At 56.3% G+C, this 26,811-nt stretch overlaps 6 protein-coding genes across 6 annotated transcripts; all 6 read right to left on the reverse strand.

Annotated features, from left to right (window-relative positions):
• Nucleotides 1-295: 295 nt before the first annotated feature.
• Nucleotides 296-1,300, reverse strand: JKF63_01806 (uncharacterized protein; the record flags this gene model as incomplete). Its single annotated transcript, XM_067897852.1, has 1 exon — nt 296-1,300. The coding sequence occupies one exon, from the start codon at nt 1,298-1,300 to the stop codon at nt 296-298; it is 1,005 nt and encodes a 334-aa protein (XP_067754009.1).
• A 1,964-nt stretch (nt 1,301-3,264) lies between these two features.
• JKF63_01807 (uncharacterized protein) lies at nt 3,265-4,329 on the reverse strand (the record flags this gene model as incomplete). Its single annotated transcript, XM_067897853.1, has 1 exon — nt 3,265-4,329. The coding sequence occupies one exon, from the start codon at nt 4,327-4,329 to the stop codon at nt 3,265-3,267; it is 1,065 nt and encodes a 354-aa protein (XP_067754010.1).
• A 1,084-nt stretch (nt 4,330-5,413) lies between these two features.
• On the reverse strand, nt 5,414-7,069 carry JKF63_01808 (uncharacterized protein; the record flags this gene model as incomplete). The annotated part of the gene is made up of 1 exon (XM_067897854.1): nt 5,414-7,069. The coding sequence occupies one exon, from the start codon at nt 7,067-7,069 to the stop codon at nt 5,414-5,416; it is 1,656 nt and encodes a 551-aa protein (XP_067754011.1).
• Nucleotides 7,070-12,943: 5,874 nt separating this feature from the next.
• On the reverse strand, nt 12,944-15,364 carry JKF63_01810 (uncharacterized protein; the record flags this gene model as incomplete). Its single annotated transcript, XM_067897855.1, has 1 exon — nt 12,944-15,364. One exon carries the CDS (start codon nt 15,362-15,364, stop codon nt 12,944-12,946), a length of 2,421 nt encoding a protein of 806 aa, XP_067754012.1.
• Nucleotides 15,365-18,140: 2,776 nt separating this feature from the next.
• Nucleotides 18,141-18,707, reverse strand: JKF63_01811 (uncharacterized protein; the record flags this gene model as incomplete). Its single annotated transcript, XM_067897856.1, has 1 exon — nt 18,141-18,707. The coding sequence occupies one exon, from the start codon at nt 18,705-18,707 to the stop codon at nt 18,141-18,143; it is 567 nt and encodes a 188-aa protein (XP_067754013.1).
• Nucleotides 18,708-20,904: 2,197 nt separating this feature from the next.
• On the reverse strand, nt 20,905-26,520 carry JKF63_01812 (uncharacterized protein; the record flags this gene model as incomplete). Its single annotated transcript, XM_067897857.1, has 1 exon — nt 20,905-26,520. The coding sequence occupies one exon, from the start codon at nt 26,518-26,520 to the stop codon at nt 20,905-20,907; it is 5,616 nt and encodes a 1,871-aa protein (XP_067754014.1).
• Between the last annotated feature and the right edge of the window lie 291 nt (nt 26,521-26,811).

Consider the following 26,811-nt stretch of genomic DNA (forward strand, 5'->3'; position numbering starts at 1 on the left):
GGTGCTGTTGGTTTGTTGTGGCGCCCCTTTCCTGCGCCATCAACACTTCAATAAAGGACACTGCGCAGCGGCAGCGGCTGCAGGAGCAGCTTCACACCCGGTAATGGGCCAAACAGGAGAAACAGGATATGTGCGTGGTGGGAAGGGGGGGGGGGAGGAGGAAGATGGGAACTTCAAAGAATGGCGACCACCAAAAAGTGGAAAAAAAAGGAAGGGTCCACCCCGCAGGTACACAAATTCCTGCGCGAGTATCCGTCTCCCTGATTCAGCAATCCCACAAGTGGCATCCAAGGGTTTAGAACCAGCGTCCCACCCTGCGGTCATCCACTGTGAAAGGCTCCACAGTCACAGTATAGCGGCAGGTGTGGTCGTTCGCATCGGCCATGTCAGTCAAGGTGCTGGTGCGAAGATTTGCACGATAAAAGAGAGCGACGAGGTAGTCGAAATACGAGTCCTCGTCCTTGAGGGTTTCGGTACGTGCAGTTCCCTGGAGGTCGACGTAGTCGTAGATCTTCAACTGACCCGAGTAGGGTGTGATGCCCAAAAACTTGCAGAAGTCGTAAAGCGTGACACCGTAACGAAACGGGACCACATCGACCCTCTCCTCAGCGTTAGGGAGGTCACGCCGGTGCACTTTGATGCGGCGCATCTGATTCAACAGGACAAAAAATTTCTGTCGCTGCGGCTCTGTCACACCAGCGAACTCAAGCACACGACCGGAAAGGTGATCCATATTTGCAGGGTCGAGGAACGCGGAAGTCCAGAGATCGGGGTTCATGCCTATAAGCGAAGAGTCGTCGACAGCGTACTCCTTCTTTAGCACCTCGCACACGTCCGGGCTCACGTCTAGTAAAAAAAGAATTTCGTCCAGCAGTGTCGACGAGCCGTACGTGATGCGCAGTCTGGGCAGTGCGTGGGGTGGGCGGCGATGAATGAGAGACCATTTCTCGTAGTAGGCTCGGCTGAAGAGCAGCAAGAGCTGGTGCTCCTCGGGAGAGAGGAGACCAGGGTCAAGATAAACGGGATCCATGTTGTGGAACATGACCTGATCACTAAGTGCAAAGTAGGGGCACTCTTGCAGCTTCTGCCGCGTCGCTGGGTTGTCCCAGAGGGATTTGTTCACCTCCAGCAGCCCAGAGCCGCCCTGGCGAGGTGGAACGTAGTTCTGCGAATCCACGCGGCCAGCGTATAGGTTTCCGTAGAAGGGCAAGCCGCCAGTCGATTGCATCGGGGAACCACCGAGATGAAAGAACTGGCGCTCACCCTCCATGGCGAGCCGCCGTCGGCTGCTTTGAAACATTACCTGTTGGACAAAAAAAAAACCGAAGACGTCGATATATATATATATGTATATATTTGGAGGACGTGCGGGAAGTGGGAGGGGGAGGGGGGGGGGTGCAGACTGGAGAAATCAAATAGGAGAGAGAGAGTGAAGGCCTTTTGGCCTCCGCGCCAGCAAAACAGCACCCGCAGATGGCGGCAATCACCCTAGCGAGTGAAAGAGTTGCCTGCGTCCATGTAGACAAGCGAGCTTCCCCCCACTGTCTCTCGTCTCTTCCACCATGAAAGCAACCACACAAAAACAAAGACAAACGTCCTAAATAGAGGGGAGATGGTGAAAACGTGCACGCGGGGAAAAAACAGGCGCGATGATGCGCCGAAACGACATCCATGCACACACACACACACACACACAGCGTGCCAACCAAGAAAAGGCAAGCGGGGAGGGGAGGGGGAGGGCAGAGGTACAAGGGAGGTGATCGAGAGGGAAAAGTAGAGTCAATTAGACTCAAATGTAATCGGCCAAATTCCATTTTCTGTAGCTGGAGAGTCTGATTCGAATCACTAGCGCTCATGCAGGTGCCTCCTCCTGTTTAGAAGGGGAAGGGGGGGGGGAGTGCCACACCTCAGAGGGCCGTGCGCTGGCGCGGACTGATACAGCGCACATTACGGATCAGTACAAGAGGAAGCAAATACCCACAGTCCGGCACAAACGCCGCGTTTTTAGTTTTTTTGCTTCAGTGTGTTCTGCATCTCACGCAACGTGAGCTTGATCTCACTTTATACGCACCGCCACAGGCTCATGTCCTGGAGAGAAAAGTTGCGGCGTACACATCTTACGGTAGCAACTAGCCCAGTTATCTGAGCACCAACCCTGCCTCGTACATGAACGACCACCCACTGCCCATGTCGCCCCGCAGCCGCTACTTTTGCGACGGTCTCCTTATGTGTCGTTCGCAGTGACCCAGCCCTCCTCTGTGGCTAGCGGTAGGCGGCTAGGGTCGAATGAGATGATCTCCAGTCACCTCGTCGCCCATCACACGGATCGCACGAACATGTTCCTGGACGCAGATAACCCCGACACATCATCATCCTGGGCCTGACCACCGACATCTGTAGCGATATGTCGTCTTGATTTCCTCACGTTACCTCACTGAGTGACCCCCGCCAACATCACAAGTGTTTTGGCAAGGAAAGAGTGGGAGATGATTGACTTGCCCACAGAGCTTGGACCAAGCCCCTTGATACCTCTGCAGAGTGACGCTCTGTGTTAAAACAGACAACGTAGCCACCACACAAGACTCTCAATCTGTGGAGGAGGAGGAGGAGAGGAGGGGGGGGTGCAATATGAGGGGATTGAGAGAATGTGGATGTCCCGTAGATGTCGTCGGTGATATTGCAAAATATATATGAAAAAGAAACTTTGTTGGCATGCAACGAAGAGCTCTTTTGGTGTTTTTTTGAGAGAGACCGGTTGTAATGACAGTGGTCGTCGTTGTTGATCCACTTCCTGTCCCCCGCTGTTGCCTCCCCCCCGCCAAAGTTTAAACGACCGTCATGTGTTCAGGGGAAACGAGAGGCAAATTTTTTTTTACAAGAAGATCATCCTATGATGAACTCAGAAGGTGTATGAGGAGGACGAGGAAAAGGATAAAATAAAGCGTCGGGAAAAAAATGTGTCTGTGTGTATGTGATTGAGTCCCGGGGGGCCACCATGACTCGCAGTAAGATGAAATGGGGGATGAACAAGACAAGACGTAAACAGAGCCGTAACTAGAAAGAGACAAGGGACATCTTTGCCCGCCCCCCCCCGCCCGGCACCCACCCACCCAAACAGCCAAAAAAAAAACTGCAACTAGACTCAAAGGGTACAACGCAAAAGGCAAAAGAAGTTGAGATGTAACAAGGAGAATAACAACAGTCCAGTTGGCGAGAGTGGTGGCCCAAATAAAAAGGGGGTCAAGAAACAAAAACGGCTACCGACTACAAGGAGGCCGCTTCTTCAAAGTACCGCGCCCGCAAGGCGGCCGCCTGGTCCACATTCACTGGAAGTACAAGCTGGAGACGGTCGTCTGATACCTGCTGCACCGATCCCACCATGGCCCCGAGCGCAGAAACAGCCTCCTCGTAAAACCGGCGGGTCTTTGTGTCACTGTACAACAGCACCGTCTGAACGGGCATGATCGTCGGAGTGGTGCCCAGAATATAAAGCGCCTTGCACTCGAGAATATCCTTGAGGGTGAGTTTGGCGTGCTGCACGCTGCCGAGGCCAGACGCCGGCAAGACCCGGCACATTGTCTTCAGCGTGATGCCGACGAGGATGTCCTCCGTGGCGCTGCACCACATCGTCCCGTCTGACCTCTGCAAAAGGTAGTTCGACCGCGAACCCTCGGGAACGAGGTAAGCGCTGGTGGCGTCGTGCACCAGAAGCACCTCATAGACGTTGTTCGCAGCCATATAGGCGTTCGCGCGAGCGCGCAACTCGGTCTGGGCTATCTTTGCACTTGGGCTCACGCGGTAACTGTCAAACAGCAAACCGATCCTGGCCCCTTCGCGGTACATGGACTCTGCGGGATAAAACGACTTGACCAGCATGACGATAGTAGGAACCGGCAACGCCTCGGCTGGATCGGTGGACGCAGTGTCGACAGGAAACCACGACAGTATCTTTAGGTTCTGTTCTGTGACGTTATTCAGATACACGCCAGGCGAACGGACATAGGCCTGGAGACGCAACTCGACAAGGGACTGCATCTCGGCTTGCAAGGTGCGTGTGGGACGGACCAGCGACAGACTGTTCACAAAGCGCTCCGCATAAGATTGCTTGAAGAGCACGGTGCCGTTTTTGGAGCGCATGACATCGTAGACGATCTGATATTCTGGCGAAGCATCGTCCGCTGCAACGCCCGCATCGATGGGGTGGAAGGCCTCTCCCTTTATAGCCAAGGGTGTCGCGGACGCATCGCAAAGAGAGCTGAAAAAGTGAACAAAGCCGCAGCTCTGCTCAGCCGCCACCAACCGGCGCACGACGAGGGGAATGGTATCCATCCGTTTTGACTTTTGACGTGGCTGATTTATTTGTATATATATTTATATATATATATATGTTTTTTTTGGGGGGGAGGGGACAGAAGGACCCGGAATCCACTCATGTCGTGTGGAGGACCGGCTGTTCAGAGATGCACTTTTTTTTCTCCACCTCTTTTCCCCTGACAAATAGACACACAGAGACACTGGGTTGTCATTAGGAAAAGATCCGTGAAGGCGCCAGTTGAGGATGCCCCCCATACCCTTCCATAGGAAGAGGACACGTGTAACAGGGGGATATAGACGAAGAGAAAGGGTGAAAGGTAGGGGGAAAGAAGAGCAGTAGGCCGAGTAGAGCCAACACACGAAGATTGGGAAAATGTAGATAAAACATAAAAGTGCACAGAAAAGCACCAGCCCGCATACGGGGTAAACGTGGGGGAGTGGGGGGGGGGGGAAGAGGAGAAGGAAGAGGAGGGGGAGCCGCAGACCATAAGCTACCGTCAACATTGATAGCCCTCGCCTCCTCCACATTCCTATCAGGCCCCCCCCCTCCCTCCCCATCACCAGCATCGCTCCACCTCCCTCCCCGCCCTCAGATGTGGCGGATGCCTCGCTCAGTGCGACCCCAGCCGAGAAACGCACACCGCCAACAGTGTCACAGACTGCACAGGAAAGACAAATGAGTCCATGTTTTCCCCTTGTTTGAGCTTTTGCCGTTCACCCTCTTTCGCTCTCTCATCCGAATAGAATTTGCAGTCAATAAAGCAAGAGCAAGACTAAGGTGCGCATATGCATGAGCAGCGACTGCGCATCCTCCTCCTCCACCCCCCCCCAACACGCACACGCACACACACACACTCATGCATTAAAGGGAAGCAAGCCCAAGAGGGAGTCAAAACGGAATAACCGAAAACGACGACAGGATACTGACCAGGGAAGCAGTGCAGTCACCAAATTCATTTTTTTTTGTTCATTCACATAACAAAGAACAAGAAAACGGGAGTCTGAGGGGTGTGCTTACTGAAGCGACTGAATACACAAACGCCACACCCACTCCCATACGAGTGTATCCCCCAACGCTCTACCTCAGCCTCGGCTTGCCTCACGCAGCCTTCACCTTTGGACAAGCGTTGCTTGTCTTGGAGGCCACCTCTTCCCTCACAAACTCGATACCCTCTGCCAACAGCTTCCTGTCCGCCTCGCACCGCAGACGTAGAAGGCGCGTTACCAGTTTGGTGCTGAAAGTTTCCATGCTGAACTTCTTGAGGACACGAGTGCGACCTTGCGCACCCACCTTGGCGGCGAAGACCGGGTCGCGCGCAAACCACGCCATCTTCTCCGCAAAAGCCTCTGGCTCCGGCAATGACAAAAGACCGCCGCACTGCAGCGGCTCCTCCGACTCCATGCTGCCGACGCTCTCGCACGGGCCACCGTCAGCGATAGCGACAACCGGTTTTGAGTAGGCCATCGCCTCCACTGGCACAATGCCAAAGTGCTCGCGTGAGGGCGTATACACAAGTGCCCGCATCTCAGACAGCAGCACGGCCTTCTCATCGTCGCTGATGTTTTTCAGAAAGCGCAGCTGACATGGCGGTATACGGAGCTTCGTTTTGGCAAGCGCGGCGAGCTCGTCAGCGTACTGCACGTTTTCTTCTAGCCGAGGATCGTAGCCGCCAGCGACCACCAGCATAAGTGGCTTCTTGCCCTCTGCGCTCTTGAACTCGGCCATTGACAACAGGAGCGCGAATGCCTCAACGGCGAGCTCAATATTTTTCTTGCGCTCGTAGCGGTTGATAGAAACGAAGGTCACGGCGCCACTCACCGCCTCCTTCAGCTCGCGCAAAGCGTCGGCCTTGGAAAGGGTTTCCTCTGTCACCTCGCGGACCCTCATCTCCACCGGTGGATAAAAGACATCATCGGCGTTCTCACTACTTCTTCCAGAGAGTTTAGGAAACGTGTCGATGCTCACCTGGCGCGAAAAACTCGAGTTGAACACAACGCTGGTTGAAAATTCCATACAAAACGCCTCCACCCGGTCAAAAAAGCTGCGGTACAACCTGTGTCCTGGAGCGGCACCGGAGCCGGCGTCTCGAAAGTTCCCATCGGCGTTGCGGTTGGAGTCGCACAGTTGGTCAGGGAAGTGACAGTAGAACAGAATAGGTGTTTTGCCTGCGCAAAATTTGAGGACTGGCATCGCCGCTGCCACCTGATCTACAACAAAACAGTCTGTGTTCGGAAAGGACCAACATGCTGCGAAGGCGGCGAAGCCCATACGAACTGTAGAGCACAACACCTTGGCGCGACCGAAGATACTCGTTGGGAATCGGCTGCCCCGCACCACCACACGCACAGTGCCATCGGTCGTCTCCCTAAAGGCTCGACTGGGGTCGTGGTGATTGGTCACAATGGTCACCTCAACAGGGCGGATTGATTGATGCCTCTGAAGCCCCACGGCTGCGTCAACGATCAGCCGTTCTGCGCCCCCGATACCAAGATCGGGGTGAAGAAAGACCACGCGTAGAGGCTCCTCGGACAGCAGGTCGGTCGCCGCATCGCACTCGGAGGTGTCACCGTCGCCCTCCCCCTTTTTCTTCGTAGAACCGCTCAAAGGCCCGTGAAGTTTTTCATACGCCTCAACGATCCTATTCCGCCGCTGAATGCACATCTCCGTCGTTCGGATGCGAACAAGTATAATGAAGAAGCTTGTGAGGCATCCCGCTCCGAAGGCGTAGAGAAAACAGAGCAGCAAAACCCCCATTTGTCCTCTTTTTTTTTCCTCCGCGGATGTTGACAGTCCACCAGAAGTTAGGGCTGCGAGAAAAGGGGAAAGACAAGAACTGCCGAGGAATAATGAAGAAAAAGAGGTGACATAGACAACAAAGTGAGAGAACACTTCGAGGGCGGGCACGCCCGGTCGCAGTACTCCCCAAGCGTCACAGCGTACAGCGGCTCGTCCGCGATCTGCTGCGGCTCCAGCGCGTGCGCAGCGGCCTCGTCGGCGGACACCGGCTCGCCCAGCACGGACAGCGTGCCGTCCGCGTCGCGTGCCTCCAGCGCGGCGTTGCGCTTCATGCGGAAGGCGGCCACCTCGGCCGCAAGCATCTCGGCCAGCGCCCTCTGCTCCTCGAGCTCCGCCGTCAGCTGCTCCACGGCCACGCCCCGGTCGCAGTACTCCCCAAGCGTCACAGCGTACAGCGGCTCGTCCGCGATCTGCTGCGGCTCCAGCGCGTGCGCAGCGGCCTCGTCGGCGGACACCGGCTCGCCCAGCACGGACAGCGTGCCGTCCGCGTCGCGTGCCTCCAGCGCGGCGTTGCGCTTCATGCGGAAGGCGGCCACCTCGGCCGCAAGCATCTCGGCTAGCGCCCTCTGCTCCTCGAGCTCCGCCGTCAGCTGCTCCACGGCCACGCCCCGGTCGCAGTACTCCCCAAGCGTCACAGCGTACAGCGGCTCGTCCGCGATCTGCTGCGGCTCCAGCGCGTGCGCAGCGGCCTCGTCGGCGGACACCGGCTCGCCCAGCACGGACAGCGTGCCGTCCGCGTCGCGTGCCTCCAGCGCGGCGTTGCGCTTCATGCGGAAGGCGGCCACCTCGGCCGCAAGCATCTCGGCTAGCGCCCTCTGCTCCTCGAGCTCCGCCGTCAGCTGCTCCACGGCCACGCCCCGGTCGCAGTACTCCCCAAGCGTCACAGCGTACAGCGGCTCGTCCGCGATCTGCTGCGGCTCCAGCGCGTGCGCAGCGGCCTCGTCGGCGGACACCGGCTCGCCCAGCACGGACAGCGTGCCGTCCGCGTCGCGTGCCTCCAGCGCGGCGTTGCGCTTCATGCGGAAGGCGGCCACCTCGGCCGCAAGCATCTCGGCTAGCGCCCTCTGCTCCTCGAGCTCCGCCGTCAGCTGCTCCACGGCCACGCCCCGGTCGCAGTACTCCCCAAGCGTCACAGCGTACAGCGGCTCGTCCGCGATCTGCTGCGGCTCCAGCGCGTGCGCAGCGGCCTCGTCGGCGGACACCGGCTCGCCCAGCACGGACAGCGTGCCGTCCGCGTCGCGTGCCTCCAGCGCGGCGTTGCGCTTCATGCGGAAGGCGGCCACCTCGGCCGCAAGCATCTCGGCTAGCGCCCTCTGCTCCTCGAGCTCCGCCGTCAGCTGCTCCACGGCCACGCCCCGGTCGCAGTACTCCCCAAGCGTCACAGCGTACAGCGGCTCGTCCGCGATCTGCTGCGGCTCCAGCGCGTGCGCAGCGGCCTCGTCGGCGGACACCGGCTCGCCCAGCACGGACAGCGTGCCGTCCGCGTCGCGTGCCTCCAGCGCGGCGTTGCGCTTCATGCGGAAGGCGGCCACCTCGGCCGCAAGCATCTCGGCTAGCGCCCTCTGCTCCTCGAGCTCCGTCGTCAGCTGCTCCACGGCTGCATCCCGCGAGCGGTATTCCTCGAGGGTCACACTATATAGAGGCTCCTCGTCAGTTGTGGCTGGCATCGACGGCATATTACTGGCCACTGTAGGTGATGAGGAGGAAATGGGAAATCGAAAGGCGGGGTGGGCTTCCCGCTCCGCCAGTGCAGTGTTGCGCTTCGTGTGGAAAGAGCAAAGCTCCTTTTTCTGTTCCTCATTGATGTGGCCAAGAGCCTCGGCGTATCCCTTCTGTGCCTTGAGCTGCGCGACAAGGTCAATGAGCTCTCTCTCGAGAGCACTGCTGTTCTCGGCCGCTGTTTGTTTCTCGGTTTCGAGCGCGATCTCAAGTTCTCTCAGTTTTTCTGCCTGGTGAGCGCACTGCTGCTCTACCTCCTCCAGGCGCTGGTGAAGCTCGTCACTCTTGGTTTGTGCTATTTCAAGGGCTTCTTCAGCGTCCTCGGTTGCCTTTGCTTGACGCGTGTATTCCCCAGCGTCACAGCGTACAGCGGCTCGTCCGCGATCTGCTGCGGCTCCAGCGCGTGCGCAGCGGCCTCGTCGGCGGACACCGGCTCGCCCAGCACGGACAGCGTGCCGTCCGCGTCGCGTGCCTCCAGCGCGGCGTTGCGCTTCATGCGGAAGGCGGCCACCTCGGCCGCAAGCATCTCGGCTAGCGCCCTCTGCTCCTCGAGCTCCGCCGTCAGCTGCTCCACGGCCACGCCCCGGTCGCAGTACTCCCCAAGCGTCACAGCGTACAGCGGCTCGTCCGCGATCTGCTGCGGCTCCAGCGCGTGCGCAGCGGCCTCGTCGGCGGACACCGGCTCGCCCAGCACGGACAGCGTGCCGTCCGCGTCGCGTGCCTCCAGCGCGGCGTTGCGCTTCATGCGGAAGGCGGCCACCTCGGCCGCAAGCATCTCGGCTAGCGCCCTCTGCTCCTCGAGCTCCGCCGTCAGCTGCTCCACGGCCACGCCCCGGTCGCAGTACTCCCCAAGCGTCACAGCGTACAGCGGCTCGTCCGCGATCTGCTGCGGCTCCAGCGCGTGCGCAGCGGCCTCGTCGGCGGACACCGGCTCGCCCAGCACGGACAGCGTGCCGTCCGCGTCGCGTGCCTCCAGCGCGGCGTTGCGCTTCATGCGGAAGGCGGCCACCTCGGCCGCAAGCATCTCGGCTAGCGCCCTCTGCTCCTCGAGCTCCGCCGTCAGCTGCTCCACGGCCACGCCCCGGTCGCAGTACTCCCCAAGCGTCACAGCGTACAGCGGCTCGTCCGCGATCTGCTGCGGCTCCAGCGCGTGCGCAGCGGCCTCGTCGGCGGACACCGGCTCGCCCAGCACGGACAGCGTGCCGTCCGCGTCGCGTGCCTCCAGCGCGGCGTTGCGCTTCATGCGGAAGGCGGCCACCTCGGCCGCAAGCATCTCGGCTAGCGCCCTCTGCTCCTCGAGCTCCGCCGTCAGCTGCTCCACGGCCACGCCCCGGTCGCAGTACTCCCCAAGCGTCACAGCGTACAGCGGCTCGTCCGCGATCTGCTGCGGCTCCAGCGCGTGCGCAGCGGCCTCGTCGGCGGACACCGGCTCGCCCAGCACGGACAGCGTGCCGTCCGCGTCGCGTGCCTCCAGCGCGGCGTTGCGCTTCATGCGGAAGGCGGCCACCTCGGCCGCAAGCATCTCGGCTAGCGCCCTCTGCTCCTCGAGCTCCGCCGTCAGCTGCTCCACGGGGGGCGTAGTGTAAGGGGATTAGGTGGGGGTATATTGAGTAGAGAATTCAGTGAGGAGTTGCAGCCCACGGTGCGGTGCAATATGAAAGAGGGGGAGGGATGGATGCCAATGATGTTCCGTAGAAGAACAGAGGACGACCAAAAAGAGAGTTGGAAGGGGGGGGGGGAGGAATGATGCAGACAACACCACCGACAAGGCCCCGCGTGGACGGGAGGAAAAGAAGAGAAAGAGCCAACAGGAGCGAACTCCTCCCTGGCCGAATAACACCGCTATAAATGCACAAATATCGATAAGTTCAACGGACTGGGGCAGAGAGTAGCGGAAGGAATGAGGGAGGGATAAAAGTAGAGGTGAGCACCGCACACACACGCAGGGGGGAGGGGGGGGGAGGGATCACAAAGGTGGCTTTGCAAAGCGATAAAAAAATGCTTCCCCTTTATACGGCCACCATGGTTGTCCAACACACGTCCGTGAGAGAAAAAAGAGAGAGATGACAAATATATAGATGGATATATAGATATATATATGTAGGTAGACGAGGGAGAAGAAGTGCGGATCGGAAAGGTGTACGGAGAAGCGGTGATGTCTCCGCAGAGCTGATCCATATAAAAGAAGCTCCAGGAAAGCGTCGCGTGTGACAAGTACAAGGGACATTGCTGCGCTGGAGCGCCTGTGGGACACGCTACCTGGGCCGCCGACCTGGGCACCAGTAAGTGACGAGGGTCAAAAGGCGTAATCGTGCACTGCGGTATTCCCTATACATAAACTACAATGCTTTCGCTCAGGGACGCGCATTGGGCCCAGAAGAATAAATGCAGCGATATGCCGATGGCGTATCGACACCCTTTGGAAGAAAAGAGGGGGTCATCTGAGAACCAAAGGTGCAAAGCTTACAGTGTCTAAAAAAGCTCCTATTCAATGAAAGCTCGAGGACAGAAAGAGCCAGGCGTGCCGCCGCCCTGCACGATCGTCGCGCCAACTCGGTAAACCCGCGCGCTCCCTTCGGGGGCGGGATTTTGTTGTTGGTTTGTGTTTCTTGCGTTCGCTTTGGCTGTCAGAACCGCCATTCAAGAACAATTAGCCAGCGCACACCTCACAGCTCCGCAGACGTGCCTCATATTCTAGTCCCGTCCAACTTGCTTTTGCCGCTCCACGTCGACATCGACAGAAGGCCGTCGCCTATAAAGTGCACAAACAGTGAAGTGCAGTGGCAATGGCAATGGCAATGAGACTGGCTGTGTACCAAGCTTTGAAGGGAAGGCAGGCGGTGAGGAAAACAAAGTGGGGTGTGAGACAGGTCGAAGAATCGCGGACAATTCTGTAAGAAATGATGGTAGGGCACAAGGACTAGACGAAAAGGTTCGAAATCGAGCATTCACGAAAGGGAAAACGAAGCCACGTCAAAAACAAACCTGCAGACACGCGTGCACAGAACAAGCCATGGGGAAAGTAATAAATATAGATAAATATATAAATATATATATATATATATAGGCCCAAAAGAGGAATGTCTTACTGAATTTGCATTCTCTCTCTCTCCCTCCCCCCCCCCTCCACCACCACCACCACCGCCCGCAACACAGTCGCAATATGGGAGGTATAAAACACTCGACAGGAAAAAAAAAAGAGGGGGGATAAATAAAACATATCAGCGCCCACACACTCCACCTTCCACGCACAGACATCGCTAGCACCTAGACCTGAAAATACACCGAGAAGATTTGAAAGTGTACAAAAAAAAGGAAAAACAGAGAAACAGAATGACTGTAATGCGCACCCTCAGATGAATGGAAATGAAGAAAAAAAAAAGGGGGGGAGAGAAAAAAAAAAACACAGACAAGTCTTCTCTAAATCACAAAACGGAGAAACAAATACAAAAGAAAAACACAAAAAGAGAAAAACGAAAGGGGGGAAATACGCCCTTCCCTCCTAAAAAAAAAAGAAGAAACTACAAGTTGGCGTTGCTTGTGGATGCACAAGCCCTGCCTCGCGTAAGTACATGTGCACACACACACACACACACACACCTCCCCCCCCCGTGTAAACGCTGTAGTACAGGGGACACAACGAGCAAGCCACAGCCATCACGTCTGGTACCCCGGGGTCTAACGTAGAGCCTGTAGTGAAATGAAACCAGCCAGTCCAGACGGCAAGGAGAAGATGTCTACCGAGACAGAATGTCTCCTAGAGGGGAAACTAAAGCGTACACCTTGCTGGACAGACAAATCGGGGTGGGAGGGGGGGAGGGGGGGGGGAGGGGAGGGGGGCACAGAAACTGCGGCAAGAGGTGGCGGCTACAACGAAACGTGTGATCAACGAAAAAGAAGGCGCCAAGAAGTAAAGAAGAAGCAACGAAATCTGCGATAGCAAAAGGAATGTGAAACAAGCTACATGTTTTTATTCTCCTCCACTGATCGCCATCATGATCATCATTACCGGGTGGATGTGAGTGACAGTCAAGTGACGGGAAGTAGCGAAATGCGCTACTGCGCGCACGGCCTCTCCTCGCGTGCGGGCAACCTCCGTCCGTATGTACGGCTCTACCAAAATCCGTTTCCACCGGTGCGGTGACGACCGCGGTAGTAGTCGTTCGAGCTACTTCCACTGTACGTGGAGGAAAAGTTGAACGCCCCAGGACGCGCAAAGCGCTCGCGATCTTGCTTCGCGTCATACTCGCGTCTCTTCAGTGTGTCAGCCAAAGTGGCGTGCGCTTCACTGATGATCTTGAATTTGTGCTCGGCCCGCTCGCGCTCGTCATCATCAAGGCCAATGCACTTGTCCGGGTGCCATCTTAGTGAGAGCTCGCGGTACTTCAGCTTTATCTCTCGCTCCGTCGCGGTGCGAGGGACGCCTAATTGAAAGTAAAAGTCCTTCTCCCTCTCCGCCTCCCTGGCCAGGTTCTGCTCGGCTACTTTCAGCTCTCGGGCCAGCTCGCGATCCGTGGTGTCGTACTCCGTTGCCTTCCGGAAGTCACGCACGGCGGCGAAGTAGTCGCCAAGGTGTTCATGGCATCGCGCACGACGTGCGTACGCTTTGTAAAACTCCTTGTCGATCTGGAGCGCCTTCGTGCAGTCCTCGACACCCTCTCGGTAGCGGCCCAACTCTTTATATGCGGCGGCACGGTTGCAGTACAGCACGCGGAGAACCTGATCGTTGTCAGCGGCGGCCTGGATGGCGGCAGTGTAGTACTCAGCCGCCGGGCCATAATTCTTCTTGTTGAAGTTCGCGTTGCCCTTCTGCTTGCCGTCATCAACGGCATCGATCTTTTTCAGCAGTGTGTTGCAGGCGTCATCCAGCTGCGCCGCGTCCAGGATAGCCTTCCGCGCTCGCTCAAAATACTCGAACCCGGAGAGGTAGAGGCACTCGCTCATAATTCGGCAGACTGTTGGGGTGCGTGTGGAGTCTGAGAGTGCCTCCAGGACCTCCGCTGCACGCATGTATTGGTTTTCGGAGCGTAACGACTCGGCACTCCGGATGCGGAACGGCACAGCATCGCTGAACTGGGCAACCAGCATCCGGTACTGCTCGTCGCCTTCAGGGGTGCCGAAGCAACGCTCGGCGTGACGATACGCCTCCAGTCCGCCTCTATACCGGGCAAGCTCTGCCTCCATATCGCCAGTCATACGACCCTCCGGTGTACTTTCCATGATCTCCACGGCACGCTTCAAATCGCCCATCGTACAGGCAGACCGAGCGGCGCGCGACAGCATCTTCACATTGCTCGGGTCCAGTCGTACTACCTCCAGACAGTCCTCAATACACTCATTGTATCGCTTCGCCATGAAGTGGGCAGCACTACGGTTACCGTAAAGGAACTTGAAGTTGGACTGATGATCCACGGTGTTCAGTTTGATCGCCTTGGTGTAGAGCTCCAAAGCAGCCGTGTACTCCGCTTTTTCGTATTTGTTATCTCCCTGCGACTTGTAATCGCGGCTAGTGGCACTTTTTGGATTCGCGGCTGCCGCTGATGGGGCGGGTCGCGTAGAGCCTGCCACGTTTTTTCGAGTCAACATCTCAGAGCGTTTTGCGGTTTCCGCCCCGATGATTTGTTGGCGTTCGGCTGTCTCGGCCTCCGTCAGTTCCCCTAAAACAGTCTGCATCGCTACTGCGCTTTCCGTAGAATCCTGCACACTGCGCGAAGTGGCAGCTTCACGCTCCTCTTTCGCACCCAGCACTGCGCTGCTGGGAGTCGCAGCGGCGACCTGGCTGGGTCGCTTCGCACGCAAAATGCGACGATCAGCCATCGAGTTGTTGTTAGGCTCAGGCATTCCCGCAGCAGCCTTCACGGCTCGCATAACCTCTCGCAGCGGCCGCGGTAGCTCTGTGACTTGGGTCCCTGGCAAGACCAAGGCGCAACGGCGACACGCTAGGGAGACCTGTGCCCCTATGAGCACCACATCAACTGCTACCTTGGCGCACAAAACGCACTTGAGGTACTTGTCGGACAGGCTCTTGGAAAACTCGATTACTGCTGGATGCTCCTCGTTGGCGGGCGCACCGCTCGTGTTGGCCAGCGTACGCGTCACGTGGCCGCTGCTAGCCGCGCCTCCGTTGTGGGTGTGTGGAGGCGCAGTGGACGCGGGACTCGGATGTTGCTGCGACGGTGCTGGCGTGACGGCACCGGCGACGGCCGGGCGGCGACTCAAAGCGGCGAAGCCGTTTTCATCTTTCGGGTCAATGAATCGAGATGCCGCGCTAGTGCCGCCGCGATTGCCGGGGATTCCGGAGCGTAGTTTTTCTGTCACAGCAGATTGTACGCTGCTGATCCTGTTGACGCTGAGATTATTCGGCCCTGCCGGGCTGCTAGTCTTGGGGACCGTTGTGGACAGCGACATCTCCGGTGAGCTATTCGCCTCACCAGCGTCCACACCGCGCAAGCCGCTGGGTGCCTCCTCCAAGATGAAGGAGGAGGAGGCCGACGAAGAGACCACCTCCGGCTCCATTCCAGGCGCAGTGCTCATTGCCCGCGTGTTTGTGGCACGGGTGGAGGGGGGGGGGGGGGGGGGAAGTTGAAGTAAAAAAGGATAATACGGGTGTGGCACTGTACAGAAGCGCGTGATGCCCTCTTGCCTCTTTGCCTGGTTTGCTTGTGAAGATCGACGGGTGGGCTCTCGTGCAAATAACTACAATACGTGCAGGCACGGTTTTGCCGATGCCGTTTGTATACTGTTTTCTCTGTGAATGATGGAGGCGTGTACACGGGGCAGGAGAAATGTGAGCGTACACCACTGACTCGTAAGTAAAGTTGGCCTGTATTCTCTGACAGTCGCCTTTTTTTTTGATCTATGGACGTCTACGACACTGAGGGGAGGGGGTGTCTGATGCCCACCAAGTGCTTCCTCCCCACGTCTTCGACTTCGCACTTTGTGATAGGGGGGGAGGAGAAAAAAAGAATGGGTGTGGGGCCTGTAAACCTCACGCGAGAATACAACGGCTGTCCAAGTCCGCACGATGCGTGACGAAAGAGAGAAAAAACTGCGTATGCAGTTGTAAGCTGCCAACACTTTACGACTTTGCCAGTGCGAGCAGACACGCGGGAGGGGGAAGGAGAGGGAGAGGGAGAGGGAGAGGGAGAGAGAGAGAGCACAAATCGAAAGAGCGCAGCGCAGGCAGCCGAGACGATTAGAGACTGGTGACAATCGAATCCTGCGAGACGGAAAAAAGACGGAACAGCCAGTACGCCGTGGCAAAACGACACGAAAATCAACACAGCGAAAGTACGGGCCAAGACCGGGTTGGGGGGAGAGAGAGAAAAGGGCTAAGTTGCGCCCCGGAATCACAAGCCAGACACAAACAAGAGCACACGAAAAAAAAAGTGACAGTCCTCCGACGCGGGAGGACAATGATGGGCGATTCGCGTGTGTGTGTGTGTGTGTGTGTGTGTGTGTGTGTGTGTGTGTGTGTGGACAGGAGAGTGAAACGTCTGGGGGAGAACAACAAAATATATATGTGTATAGTGATATATGCTTGTATGGGCGAGTGAGGGGTATGGAGACGTAATCGCTGCAGGAACGCTATCAACAGGGCGCACAGCACAAGGGAGTAAGGGCAAGCCGAAATTCGAGGGGGGAGGGGGGGGGGGCAAAGCGACTGTTGTCACCCACAGAAGTCAGCGCGTCTAAGATGCAGGAGGATTGCGCAGTAAAAAAAAAGGAAGAAAGAGAGATGATGCAAGTCTGAGAGACCAGCGAATAAGTTCCGATGCAGCGATCCGGTACTGGGAAGTGAAAAAAGTGACAAGGAGAGCGCGTGCGAAACACGAGCAAAAACGCACGCGCACCCCACCAACACAGACACACCGAAAGGAGGCTGTATCTTTGATAGACAGGTGATGGAGGCGAGAAAACGGCCCGAAGAATTCTTTCACCCCCTCTCCCCTCTCCTTTGTCCACGAGGTGGTGTTAGGAAAACAAAAACAAATAACCTGCTCTTTGCTAGAAACGCCGCCGTAGCGGGAAAGAGACAGATTCGCGCGAACACAAGTAGCTTTTCGGTGAAACGCCAAAATAAAATTCAAAAGAAAGTGAATGAGAGTTCACTCGGTCATGAGAAGACACAAACGCCGAGAGATGAAAATTTCCATTGGAACCCCAGTTGCGTGAGAGCCAGGGCCAACAGAGGAGAAAGGCGTGCCGAGTGCAGAATGGACGGACGTGCAGAAAAACAAATGGAAAAGAGTGGGAAGAGGGAGGGGCGAAAGAAAGAATAGGAAGCGTTTTTAGAGCCATCGACGACACCCGGTAGGCAGGAAAGGCAATCGGTGCAGCTCTTTTCTCGAGCTCCTTTGCATCGTCAGCGAATACAGACACCTTTCAGATCATGGCAAGCAGACTGAAAAATGGTGTCTCTCTCTCTCCACCTCAGGGCCGCATGCCAAGGGCAGTGTGCCGAGGAGGAAAGCAGCAAGGGGAGAAGGCAAACCGTCTCATGAATGACGGGCTGCAATGCCGTGAGCTATGCCGCCCACTATCCATCTCTTCCGATCCCCCCCCCTTTGACTTTATCCTGGCGTTGATCTATTCCGCCATTTCGTTTTTTTGTTGTTGTTGATTTGACCCCCTGACGCAAACGCCCAACACACAGACAGCATCACAGACACACGTGAGCCATATTCACAGGCTGCGGAGAGCAGCATCCACAAAAATGCTCCGTGAGCCAACCCAAGTTTCCTGACACATAATAGCGCGAGACAAAAGAAGCGCTCATTCGCAGTCGCCTCACACGTTACATATTTGCCCGTACAGACACACAGAGAGACAGAAACGTGCGTTAACAGCGCACTCAGTCGTCCAGATATGTGCAACTAAAAATATGCGCGTTCCTCATTCCGTAATTTGAAAAGAGGAAAAGAACGAACAAAATATACGTCGATATTATACATTCGACCATTGTGCTACAAAGCGCATCAAAGCAGGTCAGAAGTGAGCAAGAGGGGGCAAAAATCTCTTTGTGTGTGTGTGTGTGTGTGTGTGTGTGTGTGTGATCCGGTGTTTGTCAGCACACACACAGGCGCCAAGCACATAAGCGAGAATGCATTCACGGACCTCCAGTTGACAAAAAAAAAAAGATGAGGCAACCAATGTACCTGAGGCGACACCTATCACATTTTTTCTGCTTTATAAAGGGGGGGGTGTTGTCCCCCGGTGTCAGGGAGTTGAAATTGGTTCAGGGAAGCAGCAGGTGGAGTAGGGGATACCGCGCAGCAAATCGATGCGTATCCGAATCACAAAAGTGCATTTATGTGGCTGCCTTGGTGCGTTTGCAGAGTTTCTGCGACTCCAGCCGCAGACGCTCCTCAGACTTCTTCCCTTTGCACTCCTTACACTTCCAACCGTGTCGGCGGTGAATCATGCCAGGAATGTTAAAACGACCGCACACAACACACAGCCTCGGCATTGTCAACCCGTTTGCCGGGAAGCGCCCTTCACTACTCGATCCGGACAGAAAGCTGCTTGTCGTCGCAGTACCGAAGCTGACTTGGAGATCAGATGATGAGGGGATGTGCAACGCTCTCTCCGCCACTGGCACCAAAAAATCAATTGGGATAGACATGAAGAGGGGGTATCGATACCCGGCAGGTGAAAGGTTGGTGGGGCGGAACTGAAGCAGTACAAGATTCTCGCCCGTGTAGCGCACAGCGACGCCCTCAAGCTTGCCGGCACACACCTGCTCCATCGCATCGCACCAGTAGCTATCGGTGAGGTGCTTCCGAAGAGAAGCACTAGAGGCAAGAATACGATACGACTCTCCGGGGGTAGCGAAGGAAGACTTCGGTACCGGCTTTTCATCAATACGGTATGACATGTTTCCCCTCCTTCCCCCCCTCCCTCTCCCCCATCCGTGACGTCCGCGTTTACTAGCAAGGGTGCAGTGTTGAATAACCACTACGCGCCAGGACTCATATATATCTGTGTGTGTGTGTGTGTGTGTGTGTGAAAACAGTACGTAAGCGGCAGTGCAAGTAAAGCCACCCACCCACCCACCCCACACACGACTCCGCTCCCTCCCCCAACGCACCAGGAAAGGGTGTTACAGAGACCGGTACGTGTGCACGCTGCAGAATAATAATAATAATAAAGGAAGGAAGCAAGAAAACAATACGTACGTGCGTATAGTGACACGTAAAAATTCACATATATAGTTGTATATCTACCCGTTGACAACCACGACAAAAAAAAAGAGGGGAGAAGAACACGGCGAAGAAGGGAAAAAATAAACGGACAGGAAGGCAGACAGAACAAAAGAAATGAACGTTCGGTTGCAGCTCGTGCGCCGTCGCGACGTGAAACGTGTGAGCCAGAAAAGGGAGACGAAACTTTGGGGGAAAAAATGAGAAAGGCGACCAAAATGTCAGACTCGATCCCTCATCTGCCACAGCATACACGTGAGAGACGAGAAGGATATTAAGGACCGAATGAGCAAATGAAAAGTGAATACTACTACGTGTGGGTTTTCCTTTGTGTGTGTGTGTCTGGGTTGGACTTCTGCTTATCCCTCGGTCCGTACAGGTGTGTCCTTCCCCCCTCCCCTCCCCTCTTGTGCGCTCTCTGTCTGCTTTGTTCCTTTGACCACTCGGCCGCTGAACGGTGGCAGAGGGAGAACGACGGGAAGAGACGAAAATACAGAAAACAAAACAAAGAGATGAGCGTGGCGTGTGGCAGGGCCATCACGAACATTTTTGTTGAGAGAAAAAAAGAAGTGAAAAAAGAAAAAAGAGAGTAGTAGCTAAGAGCACTCAGAGAAAGCGCGATGACGCAAGACAGACAGACAGAGAGATGCCTGTGTCTTTAGCTGAACATATAGATGTTTTCTCCTCTTTTAGGGGGTGTTGCTGCGTATTACTCTTCCTTTAGATGCAACTCTGATTGAATTGAACTCGAAGAAGGCGCATTGTCGAGGCATTTGGGCTGTATATATATATATATATGTGTGTGTGTGTGTGTGTTCTTTTCGTGTGTACATTCCTTCCGCTAGTGTGACGCCACGACACAACCGACTAGGAAACATTGTCATTGGAATAGAAGACACGCCGTAACTAGCGAATCCTCTCCACCACCACCACCACCGTTTCTGTTTTGTTTCTTTTTTCCACTATGTTATCATAACCAGAGACGCACTTTGTGTACCTCTATACAGCCTCTCCCCTCATCTTATGATTCCAACGCTATGAAACATGCATTGGCCGATTTTTTTTTTGTAAAGGGGGAGCGCAGTAGAAAAAAAATGGATACTAAATATGGAAAAAAAACCCGCAAAGCCCACCAAATACGCATACATATAAATAAATATATGAGATAGGGGAAGGGGGAAGGAGACACGAAACAAAAAATTGAAAAAAGTCCAAAACGCAGGAGTCGGCACATTTTTTTTGTGTGTGTCTGTTTGCTTGACCTTCCACGAATCGAGGCGCCATGACACAACAAGTTTTGAGGAGCTGTCCATGAACGTGTATCCACGGTGAGATGCCACATTGAGGCAGACATGATGCAACAATTGCAAGTAACATCGCCCCGAATAGAAAGGAGCTGACAAAACGAAAGCGCCATCGCGCGCACGAGCGGCTCGAAAACAAAAGCAACCGGTGTATAAAACAGGTAAGAGAGTGGCGCTTGCCAACCACACGCACAAACACCTCCAGACATCCCCCAGTCTACCTGGTTCCTTTTAGTGTTTCACGAGTACTACGCACGGTGAAGTACAGAAGCGGGGGGAGAGGGAGGGTGATGAATGGAAGACGAAAGGGAGTTGGCCTCCACACGTTCGCACCTCGGGTGGTCCTGCTTCGCCCAAATTTCCGGATCGCGGCATCCCCTGTGCTTTGCTCGTGCGCCTCACAATGCTCACAACCCCCCCCCCTACACCCTACCCCACCCACCCCTCTCCCCTCCGCCCTACCCCAGAACCAATTCACTCGCACGTGCCCCGACACCGGCAAACTCGTATGTCCTCACCTTCCACCCATGTGAAAGGCAAGACGCACACGAGACTGAAAGAATGGAGCTCAACTAGCCGGTGCCACAGCGCCCCGGGTGGCCTCAGCATCAGAGCCGGTCTCCATCTGCACAAGACCACCCTGAACCATGAAATCGATCAAGGGAGCCGAAAAGGCAAAAGGCTTCACGAGGCGCACAATCACTGCCCAAAACGCCGCTGCCTCCATGCACTCAGCACCGAAGGAAGCATCTACTTGGCTTGACGATGCTTCATTCCAGGTGGCGGCGACCACGTAGACCATATTCTTCACCGTCTCCTCAACCGCCTCCTGTATCAGCATAGCCTCTTCATGGAGGGCACTGCCGCCGCCACCGCCGCCACCGCCTGTGTCGTGTCCGGCGGGATCCTCCGCGATCGGGTAAGCACTGTACACGGCGTACAAGGTGCCTAGAGCCTGCTCCCACAAATACACCAACAAATCCACCTGTGTCGTCAGTGCCGCAGTGTAGCGTAGAAGAACCTTGGGAACCAAGCTCAGCAGCCTGCATTTCACCTCAGTGGAGACAAGAGTCGATGGTTGATGCGGTCGCGATGTAAGGAGGAGGCCAGTCAGAAAACCCATGACCTCACTGTGCCCAATCCTCTCTGACGACGCCGGCAACGGATGCGAGTTAGACGGACTGCCCGAAGCATCTGGACTGACCGTCAGGGCCGTATCATTCTGATCACACGAGCCCGTTTTACTCACCCTGGTCCACCGCAGGCCAGTCTGCACTTGCGCCTTCGGTGCGCACAGACGCTCTGTAAGAGGGATGAGGATGTCCTTGTAAACGGCCGCTACCGCGGAGGGGGGCAATTCGTGCGCCTCCGAGTCGAGCAAAGCACGCTGCAGGCAAAAGATTGCCTCGCTGCCGTCACGCGAATCCGGACTGCAAAGGGCCAGCGCGCCCAGACTTCGAAGCACATACACCCAAAGACTACACCATTCACCCGCCTCCGCCCCAACCTCACCAGTGGCTTTGTCGGCATTCTTCAGAAGCGCGTTCCGTCCGCAGAGGCTAAGGACCTCTGCCATGGTGGTTTCGCTTGGGAGAGATGGCGCAGCAGCACCAGCGCTACACTTCGCATGCGCATGTGTCATCGCACCTCTCTCTGTGGAGTCGCCAACCTCCGAGCTCATCCCAGCGGCGCGACCGTGTCGCTGCCAAACACTGAATGAAAGACAGAGCGACACGACGGCCTCGGTGTCCTCAACGACACTGTAGCGGCACTGCTGCACCACGTTCGAAAGAAAAGAAGCGATTTGGCGCTGTACAATCACATCGGAGACGGCGGTGGCATGGGCTGCGAATGGTTCAAGGAGTAGCAGTGCTTCGCAGCGAAACGGCCAGGGCGGCATTTCACCCTTACCCTCTTCTTCAGGCCCAGCGCCCAACTCTGTTTTACCCACCGAGACGACTTGGTTGTAGAGGAACGATGCGAGGGGTTTAGCCACCACGACAGCAAAGACCGAAGAAGTCACACGCATCCAGCACGCCCAGAGCTGTTTTATCACAATGGAGCCGCGCTCGCTGCGCAAGTGCGTCTCCGCGAGCTGCAGTGCAGCGCACACAACGCGATTCCCAATGGTGCACCAGTACGACCGCATACCGTCGCTCGCGCGGGTATCGCCCAGATACACATCCACCTCCCGTAGAAGACGGCTAAGACGGTTCGCGAGCGGGGTAAAGTGCTCGAGCAGAAGTAGTGACGGTGTCGAAGCGGCACTCATTACAGCACAGATGAAAACCAGCTCGTACGACGCGGCGTAGGCGGAGGCCTCGTCCAGGCCGCCGGGTTGCCCATGCCCCTTCCTGTCCTCCCCTCTCCCTGACACAAGAGCGCCACCTGTTCCACTATCTTCAGCAGCATCTTCCCCAATGCTAGAAGCGGCAGAGAGGCTGCCCACGCACTGGACGCCCGCGCACGGGTCTGAAGCCACTCGCTGCAGGATTGCCAAGAGTTGGTACATGCTTGGGACGCAGCTCGCTATTCGCCCTTGCGCATCCCTCAGTTTAGACAGATCGGCGGTCGAAACACGCGAAGAGTCGTTGCCCCCAAACAGAGAAGAGAACCAACTGCGCTCGCTCGAGACTTGCAGCTCCGTTTCGTTTTTGCCAGCAGCGGCGGCGGCAGTGAGGGGTGCGAAGACATTTGCGCAGATCCCGGGGTCCTGCAGAAGTACATGAAGCAGATCTACGGGTAGCGAGAATGAAGCGTCAGCTCCGCTACCTCCCGCCGCGCCGGTGTCCCTATCACCTGCCTCACAGGGCTTCTGCTGGTCCTTTGCCAGGCCGTGCGCTGGCACAACCAAAAGCCCCATCAGGTGCATATCCAGCATCAAGCGCGACATTGGCAGCCAGCTATCCCCAAGGCCTCGGTAGATGTCCACAAACAGCGCGAAAACCTCGCGCATACACAGCAGTTTGGGCACGCTGCGGTACAGAGTGCGTACCTCCTCCTCAGCATTTGCCAAGTCGTTCAGCACAACGTACTTTAGAAGCCCCATAAAGCACTGGTCAGCGACTGCAGGCAAGCCAAGTGCGTTGGCGGCGCGTGCCAGAATGCAAACACCACGTAGGCTGGATAACAGAGCTGCCATCTCAGTCGGCAACAGCTGCTGCGCCTCCTCGATGGCCTGCGCGAGAGTGGGGCCAGTCGCCACAGTCGAGAGCGACACCTCGTTGGCAGCGAACTGAAACATGCCGTCGAACACGAGCAAGCTGCGCTTCCAGGTAGACTCAAAAAGAAATGGATTGAGGGTGTGAAGAACGACACTCTTGGTGGTGGCGGTGGCGGTAGAAACGCCGGGCTCATGAGAGGACATGTTCGCCAATGTTCTCACGACGTCGGCCTCCTCAGCTGTCACATTTTCGCTCAGCGCGTGGAGCACGAAGTTCACGCACGGGCGCATCTCGAGTTTCCACGTCGTGTCGTTCGCGAAGCCGCGATCCATCATGTCCGCCATAACAACCTCGTGCTGTCGAACATCATCATACACGGTACCGAGGTAGGCCGCCGCCACGTCTTGACCGTCGTCGATGCCGCGGTTCATTTTTATAAAATCTTCTCTTTTCATCTGCTGCGCAACCTTTCCGGAGTGCTGATCCGTGTTGAGCATGATGATGGCAAAGGAGAGCACGAAGGCACCAGACTGACTGTGAAAAGGATTGATCGACTCGTCCTTAACCACCGTGCCCTCCCCGCAAAAGGTCACGTTGTGCTGGTACCAGTGCTTCGCAAACGCCTCCATCACTCGGTCGATCTTCTGCGACTCGCCGGGCAGACAGAGTAGATAAACCATTTCGCGAATGGCCTCTAGTAGCGGCTTGTTGTGGAACTCAAATTGGTGGATGAAGCCGGCCAGCTGCTCCTCGAAAAATCGAACAGAAAAGAACGTGGCCGGCTTCGTTGGATCCTCTGCATGTGCGTCCCCCTCCGCATTGTTTCGACCCTGCTCACCAATGTAGTCGCCAAGCACGCGCTTGTTCAACACAATGCTAAGACGATAGAGAGCCTCGCCAATCTCCCGCCCACCGGCGGGCTCCGCCAGTATCAGCTTTGTGGAGTACCTCAAGGAGCTCTCCTCCTCTGTGCCTGCAGGCACGCGTATGGCATGCTCGAGCAGGAACGGTATGCCCTTTTTCGTTGGAGATTCCTTGAAGAGGGCGGCGAATTGGTTCAACTTATCCTTCTCCCCTTGACCGTGCCGGATGAGGCGGCGCAGCTCACTATCAAGGGAAGAAGTGGTGCCTGGACTTATGGGGGCACCGGACTCCTCAAACGTTGACGGCGACGCTCCTGCTGCGATGGCTCGCAGCGCGATGCTGGACACCATGGACGTCGTTGCATCGAATGCCGTTCGTTGGGAGCTACCCAGCAGACGCCCAGCCGCAGACAAGCGCTGTTGGCGTCTGTCTCTTCGGTGATCCGCGGCAGCAGCAGCAGCAGCAGCAGTCCTCTGACGTCGCTGGGCGGCTACCTTTGAGCCATTTGCCATGGCACCACGCCGCTGCGTCCACGGCACTGTCGCCGTCTCATCCGGATTATGGGGAAAAACGGGGTAGGCATGATTTGCCAGGACCTGGGAAATCTGCGGCAGCAACGAGGCGTACCGCCACGAAAGGTCGTAGTGGATGAAGCAGAAAGTGCAGAAGCGCGGATCGCTGCAAAACTCTGCTAGACTGTCGAGAATAATCTCACGTCGCTCCTGCTTTCTCTGCAGCTGCTTCGCAGAGACGCGACCAAAGCTAACACCACCTAAGGAAGGGGCGGCAATAGGAGTGGTTGGGGACGCGACAAGGCTCGGAGAACCACCACGGACCACCGGCGACCCCGCCTGGCCCAAACCTACGTCAGTAAGCTCGTTTGCAAGCGCCTCCAGTGGGTTGATATGCAGTACACGAATAAAATTGTATATCTGTGGTACCAAGTCCTCCGAGAAGCGCTGGATGACAAGGTGGACAGTACGCAGGGTCTGGGCCAGCACGATGGATTGCGTCGTGTTGACGCCGGCAATCAAGAGCGCGCGGCAAAGCTGGTTCCTCAGAACCTCGAGCAGCGGCGCAGAGAAGGGGCGACTAGAGGAGCACAGCAGCAGCAGGCAATCCTGCGCCAGCGTAAGCCCCTCCAGTTGAATCGGTGCGATTGTCTTCTCCATGGAGAAAATTCTTTCGTCACTGCTTCCACTGTTCGATAACATGCTCGCCGATCCCTCGCTGTTGCGCAGGGCCACCGCCAGACCCATCTCACAGCCGTCGTTGTCGAAGGAGGCGACTTCACCGCTGATGAGGCGGCTTATGAACCTCAACACCGTCACACCCGCTTCCACTACCGCCTTGTGAGCAGCCTCGTCTGCTGACAAATACAGCAAACGCCGAAACAAAGTTGTGACGATATAGCGCATGCTTTTCTCCACAGAGCGCTTCAGCAGTTGACTCGACCCGGTGTGCGTGGCCAGCACCATCATGCGGCCGAGAGCCCGCACGTGCACATCGCCGTCCACCATTACCGCTGCGGGGTGATTCAACGCAGCGACGTATACGCTGAATATGCGAGAGAGTAACACCTCATGTGAGGCATTATCGTGGACCTCAGCACGCGTTTCGGAGGCGGCCTCGATCGCCGTGTGAATGCCGTCCACTGACACAAAAGAACATGGCAGCTCCAAGATGTCTACCAATGCGGTGAGAGCGACACCAGTGACAACCGACGAGATGTTCGGACGGCGACAAACGCTTGCAAAGGCGCTCAAAATCGACATCTCATTCACTTCACAGTGAGCCGTGTGGTCATTCTCCACTTCACGTGGCACGTAGTCCGGCAGTGCTTCGGCGGAGACGGTGCCGCTAGGCGTCGCTTTCCGCTGCGGTGCAGATCGCACCTGAGATGAACACGACGCGGGGCCAGAAACGGGTACAGCACCACCAAAAAGACGCCGCCGAAGCTCCAGCAGCTCCCCGGCACCAGGGTGCTGGCCGCCGTCCTTCTCGCTCAGCAGTCCGCTACGATGATGAAGCGCGTTCTCCGTGCGCATCGCGAGCAGAGTGTTATCGACGTGAAGGAGCACCATTTGCCTGTTAGCCTCTCCGCTGTCGGCTATCGAGGCACGCAAATCGTGCATCGATGCCCACGAAGACGTCATCTTTGCCCCCTCCCTCCCTCCCCCCCCCCCTCGCTGGTGGTGATAAAGGGGTGACACTGACACAGAAGGCGCTACACGTAAAAGGCGTGTTGACTGGAAAACAAGAAGAGCAAAATACACCCCAGCGTACCAGAAAATTCACACGAGCGCCGAGAGGACTCGCGCGTTTGTGTTATCTGTGACTCAAAATTCTTTTCGATGTATTTGTGGAGAAAGAAACACCGCCTCAGGTCGTATTCAAAAGAGTGGGCTCTACCTGTCAGGGAATGGAAAAAAAAAGCTGGCTAGCCT

Source organism: Porcisia hertigi, chromosome 34 (genome assembly GCF_017918235.1).
Source record: "Porcisia hertigi strain C119 chromosome 34, whole genome shotgun sequence".
NCBI classification, from domain to species: Eukaryota; Euglenozoa; class Kinetoplastea; order Trypanosomatida; family Trypanosomatidae; genus Porcisia; species Porcisia hertigi.